General features: G+C 44.1%; 1 protein-coding gene across 1 annotated transcript; it reads left to right on the top strand.

The window, feature by feature from the left end:
- The first annotated feature begins 50 nt into the window (after positions 1–50).
- On the top strand, positions 51–8,103 carry THUMPD2 (THUMP domain containing 2). The gene is made up of 9 exons (XM_019612631.2): positions 51–307; positions 694–1,106; positions 2,240–2,317; positions 3,091–3,143; positions 3,427–3,514; positions 4,113–4,184; positions 4,529–4,643; positions 5,686–5,803; positions 7,270–8,103. The coding sequence occupies exons 2-9, from the start codon at positions 699–701 to the stop codon at positions 7,583–7,585; spliced, it is 1,248 nt and encodes a 415-aa protein (XP_019468176.1). The 5' UTR covers positions 51–307; positions 694–698; the 3' UTR covers positions 7,586–8,103.
- Positions 8,104–11,186: the final 3,083 nt, after the last annotated feature.

Genomic DNA, 11,186 nt, shown 5'->3' with positions numbered 1-11,186 from the left:
CTTTCCTAGCGCGGGAGGTGCGCGCGCGGCTCGGCGCTACTGAGGTGAGGGCGGCACCGCGCGCAGCGCTGTCTGCGGCCGCACTCCTTTCCCCTCCCCTCCCCCCACCGCGGGGAGGGAAGATCCTCAATGCTGACAGAAAGTGTGTTTCTGCGTGTCTGCTTGTTTCCCTAAGGTGGACTATGTCTTAGGGAAGGTTTTCTTCACTACCGCCGCGGAGCCGGGCGAGCTGAAGGAGCTCAAGTCGGGAGAGCGGCTGTTCTGCTGCTGAAGAAGCGCGTCCCGCTTTCCGTTTCTAGAAATAAAGGTACCGCTCGCTGCTCGCCCCTGGAAGCCCCGACTCTAACCGAGACCGGTCGGCTCGGAAGTGTTTGCCCTTTCCTGTGCTGAAAACGGCCTTAAAATGGTTTTACACAGCCGTCTGAGCGGCTCGCGTGCTGCATCGGTGACTTCGCAGGACCAAAGGCAGTCTGATGAACGGCAAGGAGATACTCTCTTTATAAAAGAGTAAACTTGTGGCTTTGGGTCTGCGTATGTGTGTACAGAGAGCGGTCTGTGGCGTAGGCTGCTGCCCTTCTGGATTCACACCTCGATGGCACCTTAGCATGATTTCTGTTGACAGCTGTTCTAGAGCTGTAAGAGAATGAAGGGCTGAGATTGAACTGCTTAAACTGAAACTCCTTTTTCTTCCAGGGAAAATGCTGCATGAGATTAAAAGCCTTCTCACTGAGGAACCCAAGTCCTGCCTGGATGTTATCGCTGCTTGGAGAAAGCTTCGTAGTCTTGAGAGGAAAAAGGATGAGGTTTCTCAAGAAAGCTCAAAACCTCACAAGAGAAAACCAGAAGAGATTAATATTGCATCTAAAAGACAGAAAACAGAGCAAGTAAGAGAGATTGTGTCTGAAGAATGTCAAGCAGGAGCTGGAGAGAACTGTGTGGTGTCAGAGGAGGAGAGTGACCAGGACTGCCAGACTGAAAGCAAGGCTTCTTTAGAAGGCCCTCCCAAAAGCAGCATAGAAAAGCCTACTGAGAATGAGAAGCAGAACTTCAGTTTCAGAGTTTCGTGTCGTTGTAGTGGAGCGATTGCCAAGATACTCACTTCACAGGTATGATAAAGTATCCGTGTTTTCACGATTTTAGCAGAGGTGAAAGGAGGCGTAGTTTATTTGCAGTTTAAATTCTGTTTTAGAGTAACAGACTGATCTAGACTTTTCCTGTCTCATCTCAAAGAAGAAGAAAAAGCCTTAAAACTTGCATCTACCTTAAGAAAGTGGAAATACAAGTGCTGTTGTTAACTTCAGGTTTACCTTTTTTTTTTTTTTTTTTCCCTAAATCAGTGCCTTTTTTTGAGGACCGGTAGAGGTAAGAGGCTGAGTAGCGGTGAAGCCTGGTGGCCAGAGGAGCAAAGTGCACGTAGCTCTCAGCTGCCTGGAGGGCTGCTGCAAGGACAGAGGAGCTGAGCACCTCCCAGTTGTGACAGTTTGGAAAGGTGCTGCTTGAACATTCAAAGAGTTTGTTTCTCAGGAGATTGGTGCAGCCCTGGGGCATGCTCTGGGCTGTGGATCTCAGCCTTACTGGGCCCCAAAACTCTCTTGAATGATGCAGAGACCTTTGGAGGTGCTTTCCATCCAGCACTATTCTCAGCTGCAATGCATTTTCACTGTGAAAAAATAATAATAAAGGTAGCTGCAATTTATTTAGGTTTCCCTTACCTGAAGGTAGCAGTAGTTATCAGTAGATTATTTTTCTCTACTGAAGTTGGTGCCTTGGGAAGATGGGATGTGCGAGGCTGCCAGCAGCAGTGTTTGCTTAAATTTGTGCTGTGTGTTTGAACTGTTAGTGTGAAGGCAGAGTCTTCTAGGGGTGACAAAAGCATTGAAACTGAGAATTGCGCTTACACATGGATAGGTTTCCCTGTAGGTGATCCAGTTTACAATCATCCAAAATACTTTGTGTGTGATGTGTGACCCTGAAATGACTACAGCTGTTTGCTCAAACTTGGTCAGGACTTGAATTTCAGCTTTCCACCCTCCAGGTGTGCAGCAGTTCTGAGATGTTTGCACATCTGTCAATCTGTGCTGTTGTTCCTCTTCTGGTCTTCGTACAATTTATTTTCTATGAATAAAGAGGGACTCTTCTCTTCCTGGGTACTTACGAGGGCTGTGCAATCAAGGCTGTGATCTGTAGTTCTCATATTTCTTTTATTTTTATTGCCTGGTCCTGGTCTTTCCCTTTGCAGGAGATTGGAAGAGCAGTTGGCATAGCGCTAAGGAAGCAGTTTGGATGGCAGGCTGATCTGCGGGCCCCTGACCTGGAGGTAGGGCACTTGTCTGCTGGGTGGCCTCTTGCTTCATCAGGAATTGTCCCCAGAGTCCTTTATTTTTTTCCTCTGTTCTCTTTGCTTGCAGTACCACAGCTTCCTCCCATTTGTCTTTCTGCTGCTGAGTTTAACTAGAAATCATCTGGTAGTGCTGAGCAAAGCTTTTTAGTGGCACGTATACACAGCTTGCAGAGCACTTTAGCTCCAGTCATAAATACTGGAAAGGCCAGCATGGGCCTGCACTGACTGGGGGAGGATCCACACAGGAGATGTCTCAGGATCTGGCACTCATATAAACTGCTTGACTCTCCACGTGTGGAAAATGGAGCTCCCTGAGCTGCCTGGAAGGATTATCTGTGTTGGCCTTCCAGCTGCAATGCTCCTTAATGGCAGTGCTTTTTTTAGAAAACAAAGAATAAAAAAGGGCAGGAAGTGAATGGCCAAGTGCTAGTATGCAGTCAGTGATCTCTACTTGCAGTAAGTTTATAGGTAAAAAAACATTATTTAAAAATAAAAAGTAGTTTCTGTAAAAATTGAAGTGCTTGCTGATGGATTCCTGACAAAAAACCTCCTCTGGATATTAAATACTCTTTGAACCGGCCTTCAGTTTATCTTGCGTGATTACTTCCAATTAATCATAAATTTGTAAAGCATGTATTTTCACTCTTAGACTGGGATTGGAAATTCATAGAATCATCTTCTTTGTCTGGCTGAAATGAGTTGAAGCTACTGCCATCTCAAGTTGAGAGATTCTGGTGTTATTCTTTCAGATCTTTCTACATCTTAATGACATTCACTCAGTCGTGGGGATTCCTCTTTTCAGGTAGGCGTTCTCATCACCAGATTTGTTTTGGCAGTACAGAACAGGCGTAATTTCTAAATAGTCCTGCTGTCCTCTGTATTTAGCTTTTGGATCAGTATTCTTGCAGTCTACCTGGAGTTTACCTGAGCACATAGGCCAGGCTTGGCAGTGTGCACATGGCTAAAAGCAGACTGGTTTCTGTCTGTCTGCAGACCTGGGAAGTTCAGTTCTTTTGGTATTTCATCTTACGTGGTCTTTTCTGGGTGGCTGTACCATTACCTTACATTGATTTTGGTGTCTACAGGCTTCCGTTGGCAAACAGGGAGTATATCAGAACAGCAGGCCTGCGGTCAACTGTTGCCTGGGCCATGGCATCTCTGGCTGAAATAAGTGTAAGTGAACGTTCATGGTGAAGATGCAGAGCCCTCCATAAGGTGGTTTACTGCTTGGCGGGGCTGAAGCTGGAGTTCTGGAGCAGTGTGGTGATTTCCACGCCCTATGTGTTCATCCACACGGATAAAGGTTGCCTTACTTGCGCTCAGAGTGCACTGTCAGCAGGTGTTCAGCCAGTTGCTCTATAGTTCCAGGTCTTTCTAAGCACAGTGTTACTCCTTGTATAGATATGTTTAAATTGCAAGGGTTTTTTTCACTGTTCAGGTGTCGAAGCTAGTCTGGGGTTGTTTTTGCAAGGAAAACAGAAGTCTCTGTGCTCCACAGGTTAATTTGTAACCAGTATCTGTCTGCAGTCCAGTCATGAATTTTCCCCATATGTGACGTCAACACTAGATGCATTGTATTTGTTAATACTATTCATGCTTTATACTATATCATCTTACCAGCCAGTTTGGCCTGATAAAGCAATGACTTGTTATCTGCATTGGATTCTGTGCGACTGAGTAGAGGTGAGAAATTAGTACATGACTGAGTAAGCTTTGTATTGAGGGAGGAGTGTGTCTTGCTCAGTGTGTGACAACCCCTTTATTCTTGTAGGTGGGTGCCTTCGTGCTGGATCCCATGTGTGGGCTGGGAACCATCCTGCTGGAAGCTGCCAAAGAGTGGCCTGTAAGTGTCTCACTCACGATAGCGAGGGTTTGAGCAAGATTTGTAGTTGCACCAAGAAAAAATCTGTACTATAGTTATACCAATGTCCGTTAGTGAAAACCTGGAACCAAAATAATCTTTATAGACAGTTGTTTAAAGTGTCTTAGGACAGACATTCCTCCAGAAGGATGTAAAGCAAAGTCCTACGTGTTGTACAGTTGCAGTGAGCTCTCTGCTAATGGTCTGCAGGGCTTCTGTTTGGCACCCTTGGCCCTTCTTTTAAGAATGCCTGTCCTGGAAATGGAGGTGTCAGTGTAACAGAACAGCAAATTGCCTAAAAGACTTTTCTGTTTTTTTCTGAATAGGAAGCCTGTTACTGGGGTACGGATACAAGTGATGCACAATTAGAGGGTGCAAGTGTGAATATTAAGACTGCAGGCTTGGATGATAAGATTGAGTTGTTTAAAGCTTCTGTGAAAGGTATGTATGTAAGCTTTCAGAGTGAGACTTTTGAAGTGCAAAGTCTTTTGTGGTTCAGTGGTTGTATAGGTGCTCTGGAGGTGTCTTTAAAAATAAATAGGTGGCCAGTGACTGCATAATTGTTTGCTCTGTGCCTCTCTGAAATTTGACAATAAGCTCAGAATAGAATAATCTTCAGACACAGGCAGTAACTGTCTTAATAGTAAATTCACAACCACAAAATAGTCTCTAGCCAGTTCTGGAAAGACTGGCACAGAATCACAGCAGGGTTTAGGTGGGAAAGGACTATTGGAGATCTTTAGTCATGTCATCTTGGAGCAGGGCTAACCCTAAAGCCACGTTCAGATTGCTCACCTCATCCAGTCAAGTCCTGAGCATCCTGTAGGATGAAGCACCCACGATCTTCCCTTTCACCTGAAGCCTATACTTTGGTCAACTCAGCCTGCTGTGTGATTGGCTTTTCACCACGAGGGTGCACTGCTGCATCATTATCAAGAAAACTAAATACCCCTGGGATGCAGAAACTTTGATTCTGTTAGAACTTACACCTTTTAAGTATTTCCCCAAAGTGATTCTGGTTGTAATATAATTACTGGGAGAAAGAGTGGGTAGAGGAGAATCCAACATGTGGCTTTTTGCCATCAATACCAGTACATTTAAACATCTGTGCTTGAGTACTTGCAAGCTTAGCTCTTACTTTGCATTTTGCTTGTAAAGATTTACCGTGTGTTGAGAAGCAGCAGTTAATTTGGAACTGTGCAATGCCCTGCTAGGGAAGTCTTGCTGTTGGGGCAAACATATCACCAGTAACAGAGGATGTTGAGAGCTGGGCAGCGTTCTCATGGATTTATCTCCACTCAGTCTGCATTAGGTTGGTAATATTCGTAGTGTTTGTTCGTGAGGGAAAAAAAAAAGGAGGAGCTGTGAATCTAGTGGCATAACCCATGAAAGAGCTGGCAGAACATTCTGTAAGGTGAATGAGGGCATGGCTGCTGTTCGTTTTGCAGACAGTCAGATGTCAAGGCCTACCTTTATTCTGCAGCGCTGCCGTTGCCCTCAGAAAGCTTTGATGCCGTGATTTCGGATATTCCATTTGGGAAGAAGTTCAAGATCACAAAAGACATACAGCTCCTACCAGATATTCTCCAGGAGATGGAGAGGTATGTGCGGCCTTTGGTGGAAATGTAACGATGTCTTGTGATCTTAAATCCGAAGCTACAATGTCTGCTTTGTTCGAAATGCTCTCCAGTTCAGTAACATGATCCTGTGCAGACTGCGAAAGTCTGAGTCCTTTACTTGTTCCTCAGAGGCTGTGGTGACTTGTCTTGCAAGCTGTGGAAGTGCTGATGGCAGTGCAGGCTAGAAAAGGAGTGAGATTGTTGTCTGAGCCGTGATGGTATCATGAGTGAGATGAAGGAGTAAAGGAGGGTAACCAAGCAAAATGTAAAGCCTGGAAAGGCAAATAAAGCAATAAATGTTTCTCAGTTGAGGCCTGTATAAAATCATATGCTTTAATTTTGGGTTCACAATCAAGCTTCTACCAGCCTGCCTTGGCAGGAAAGATCTCAGACTGGAAAGCAGTGATACGCATTTTTGACACTGTACTGAAATATCCAGCTAGCCACCTGGTCTTCTTTAGATGCCTCTCATCGTATCTCACCCTGTCATTTTGTGGCAGAGTTATATCAAGCTAATAACAAGTTGCTTCTAACGAGCAGTTGAAGCTATCTGCCACCTAATTTAACTTTTTGGCTGAAAACAAGCCCTTTCTTTAGGATTGTTCAGCAGATGTTGGTCTCACGCAATGGAGGTGGGAAGATGGTGAAGAGGGTGAGGTAGCTCCACAGAATGGCAGGGCAGTCTTCTGTCAGCTCACATTGACTATCCCTGCTTTTTACTCGTGTTTCACGTTCTTATCTTCTGATCTCATTTGCTCTGTTGGGTCATTCTAAGCAAAATATCTTCTTGGGAAGGGGGAAGTGAGGAAAGAACTGTTACCATGAGAGCCCTACCAGTAAGACTGTTCAATGCACTTGCAGTGAGAGCCAGGATAGCCTTTTTTCCCTTCTTTCAAAGCCAAGTGTAGTGTGTCTTTTATGTAGTAAGAAAAAATAAACTACAAACAGTGGTTAATTTTCCTGTTTCCTGTGTCTGACAGACTTGAAGGGTCAGTCGAGTACAGAAAGGGACAGATCTTTCAACATTTTCAAAGGGAAAGGCCAGCTTCAGAATTGCTTTACCAGCCTGGAAAGCTCTCCCTTTTGCTGTAATGGGAAGCTGTTCCTTTTCAGGCCAGTGAAGGCTCAGGCCTTGCTTCTCATAATGAGACTCAATTGTTGTAAGAATATGAAGAGCAAAGAAGCTGAGTCCCTCTTCCCTACTAATCAAATGGAAAGAGCTCCAAAGGTCAGAAAGGTTTGTGAGTCAGTAGAAGGCCTGGTTCTCCCATTCGGCTGGGGAATTTAAATTCCCTGGGTCAACTCAGTAAAGCAGTATTTGCAGTTACACTTAATGTGTTCAGGTGTTTCACTGAACACAAATGATGTCTGAAGTATCACTGTTGTTGAGTTTTAAATGAATCCAGCAGGATGAACATGTAACCTTTATTATTTTCTGCAATTGCCAGAGTGCTTCGTGTTGGAGGCATTATTGTGTTGTTGCTGAATCAAGATCTCCGTAAGCGCGTGGATGGCATTGCCAAGACTGTTGAAAACGAATCTCTTAACGCCACTTCTGATGGTGCAGGTGAAACGACCGCTGTGAAAGCCTTGAACAATGATGGGAATTCATCCACCTCGGGGACCGGTGTTGAAGAACCTGTTCTCAGCTGCGGACAGATGTGTTTTGGGTCTCTGGTGCCAGATGGCATCTATGAAGTTAGTCTTGGAAAGACGGATGCTTTCATATACAAATACAGGAAGATCTCTACTGCTGGGAATTAGTAGCTTTTGTGCATGGTGCCAGTGTTGAACTTGAATCCTGATAGACTTGAAAGCAGCATGGCAGCGAACTGGTGGAACTCTGCTAGTCCAAACTCTGTGCCGTTTGCTAGCTCACCTCAGTTTAGTTGAGTGTACTAGGCTGTTGTTTTTCTCACTTTGGCTTTTAGATGGAAGATTCCTTTTCGTGTTTCAAATGTTTTTAATATAAACTGCTGTAACAAGACAGAGTCCTCAAATCCTTGTTTAGACAAATCCTCTCTATATCAGGATGAGTTCTTCATGAGAGAAAGACTTCAAATGCTGTACCACAAAAACATGGTAATACTACATGTAAATGGGTTTTCACCTCCTTTAATATTCTTAGGAAGTGCTTCTTAAGAAACCTCCAGCTATTCTTGAGGACTGAACAGAGAGCCTTACTACGTGCCTTGCAGACTTGTATTATTTTAAAGCTATCTTATGATGAATTTGAATTGTCAGATACCATGCTGTGGAAAATAAATTATTTTTAGTATTAACTCCTTGTGCGGTTTGCATGTATCTAATAGGAATGCTTCAGCTTTTAGCCTGAAAGCTTATTTCTATCAAGATTACGTTTTTCCTTGCTTGATAATATTGCTCTAAGGGTGTAGTGTAGAAGCCAGAAATGCTTGCAGAATGAGTTAACAGTTCGAAGTGACTTCTGTCTGCAAAGAAGCACGTAGATTTTTTTTTTCTTTTTCTGAAAAGAGAGAAGTCTTAGTTAATCTAGTCTGTGCAGTAGGGTTGCTGAGGGTGCACTTAGTCCCACTGTTGATGTCATGATGAAGATGTTACAGAGCGTTGGTCCCAGTACTGACCCATGAGGAACACCGCTTACCTCCATCCAGTCTGGACATTGAGCCATTGACCACCAGTGTCTGGGTACAATATCATAACCAGATCCTTGTCCATCAAACGATCCACCTGCCAAGTCCATATCTTTCCTATTTGGAGAGAACAGTGTTATGGGGGACCATGTCAAAGGTCTTGTCCAGATAGTTGACATCAGTGGCTCTTCCCTTGGTCACTGATGCGGTTACGCTGTCGTAGAACACCAGTACGTTGGTCAGGCAGCACCTGCCCCTGGTGAAGTTATGTTGGTTGTTTAGTATTACCTCTGTCTTCCATGTGCCTTAGTATAGCTTCCACGAGGATCTGTTCCATGATCTTCCTCGGCACTGAGGTAAGGCTGTCTGGTCAGTAATTTCCTTGGTCATCCTTTCTGCACCTTTTAAAGATGTGTGTGACATTGCCTTTTTTCCAGTCACCAAGGATTTCACTTGTCTGCCATGACTTTTCAAATATCTCTGAGAGTGGCTTGGTGACCACATCAGCCAATTCCTTCAAGACTCTCTATTAGATCCATAAACCATTTTGATAGAGTATTATTGCATCCATTTGCTTTTGACAAGACAAATAAACAAGTGGATAAAATCCGGCTCTAACAGGACCTAACAGTGTTTAGTGAGAATTTTGCTCTGCTCAGTGGTAGAGCCAAGCACAGAAATGCAGGGAAGGCAAGCTCCAAGCTGTGCTTAGCTCTGATGCTGGTATATCCTGTCCTTGCTTCCTGGTGTCTTGATTCTTTCTAATTCAATTTACTGATCTGTTGGTTTTTAGTCTCTGTACAACTGTTTGCTGAATTTGCCACTGACTTTTTCTGCTGTCATTTAATGGATGATTATTGCATTAAGCATCAGTCTTTTGTTTTTCTCTCATTTCTCCCTTCTCTTCCCATCCCTATGCTCACAGTACACGTGGCTTGTTTACCTCCACCGTTCCTTTTTTTGTTCAGAGCCCATGCCTCCTGTGAAGCAGTCCAGCAGTCCCAGGAGTCCTGCCAGCTTTTTTTCCTGTGCCCACCTGGTATGAAACACCACTCGGGTAACAAATGCACGGATGCCATGCGCTGGGGGCAACAGTGGCTTTTAGGTGATGGCAGAGGATTGTAGTTTTGGATGAGTTGTGACAGATGCATCAACACAGCACAAAAGTATTTTAATTGTGGGGACTGGCACTGTCAGTTTGAGTGCTGTCTGACAGACCAGAGTGGTGCTTTGATCTGTTCACTCACCTGTCACTTCCATTAAGCACTGGAAAATGCAAAGCCGCTCCCCTCTAGAACTCGCCATTGCTTTGTTGCTGAGGTGGCATTTTGCCCAGACAAGAGAGGCTTTCTGGGGCTCTAACTTCCTGCTGTACTGCTTATAGTGAATGCTTGGAGTAAGCACCAGCCATGTTGTGATCCTCCTGGTTTATGAACTCTTTCTCCTTTGCAAAAGACTACTTCCAAGCCGTGACATTGTAGCTGTAAATGTTTTAACAGAGGCAGGTTTGCCTCAGCAGGAAGAGATCTTCCAGGAATGGAGTCATTTAACCTTTTCTTGCAGGGCAGCTCAGGTGCTCAGAAAGAAAATCTTGATTATTTACAAATTATGTGGGAACTTCATATACAAGAGATATATAAATATATGTATAAAAGATGCAGGCACATACTTTTTTAGTTTTAGGAAAAGGTGTATTTGGGCATTGGGAAACGGGGAGGGGCAACAAACCCTATCTTTAAGATCAAATGCAAATGTACTGAATCATTACACAAAATGCCCTGGGAAAAGGGATATAATTCTGTCTAGGGTTCATCTGGCAACAGTGACTTTTTCTTTATTTCTAAACTTACAGATCCTTGAAAATAGAAATAGTGCAAAATATTGCTGCAAATGAAATAATCACTTTGATATTCTGAGATGCAGCAGAGAGCAAGTAACAAAAGAAATGCCTTAATAATCAAATCACTTGAACCCAGCTTTGTTAATACGAGTTATCTTGGGTAGCACACAGGTTATAATTACTGGTATTCACGTTGTTCTAGTATATTACCCAATTGTGCTAATCTGTGCTGTAACTCTGTGGTTGTGAAGTGTTTCCAGTTAACTTCTTGGTTATTACTTTAAAAAAAAGGATTCCCCTCTGTGACCTCAGTCACTCCTGCCCCTTCAAACTGAGCATGATAGCAAAAGCCTCTGTTCACGATCAGACTTGACCCACGTGGCAAAATCACACTGAGCAGAAGTTGCAGCTGTGATGCAGAATCCCCTCAGTAGGAGCAGAGCATGCTTCTAAGGAACCAGGAAAATAGTTTTGCATGTGCTGTGTGTAATCTGATCTGAAGGTTACAGAGCAGGTAATCCACCTCGGTGGGTGGCCCTCACCAGCCTCCCACAGCATAGCTCTGCAGAGGGCAGCTGGGGGGTAAGTCTGTCCCCAGCTGTCTGCAGGCACCCACCTCCCAGCCTTGGCACAGTCTTCGTTAGGCATTTTTCATCAGGCTAGGATTTTCATTAAGCTGCTATTTTAGCTATGCACAGCAAGCCTTTCCTCAGGCCTATGCTTTCTAAACTTTTTAAAGGAAAAAGAGCTATGCCTGTGCATTACAGCTGCTCGAATCAAAATATTTCCTTTGGCATGAGACAAAGCCTTGTGCATAGCCTTGTGAATTTGGATGGTTCAAGCTCACACTGGATTCTTGTTAGGGGACTTTAGCTCTCCCACTGTAAACAACCATTAATTTTACAGCTAGCTT

This window comes from Meleagris gallopavo, chromosome 2 (assembly GCF_000146605.3).
Source record: "Meleagris gallopavo isolate NT-WF06-2002-E0010 breed Aviagen turkey brand Nicholas breeding stock chromosome 2, Turkey_5.1, whole genome shotgun sequence".
Lineage (NCBI taxonomy): Eukaryota > Metazoa > Chordata > Aves > Galliformes > Phasianidae > Meleagris > Meleagris gallopavo.
Note: the sequence above shows the minus strand (reverse complement) of the source record. Positions and strands in the feature narration are given on the sequence as shown.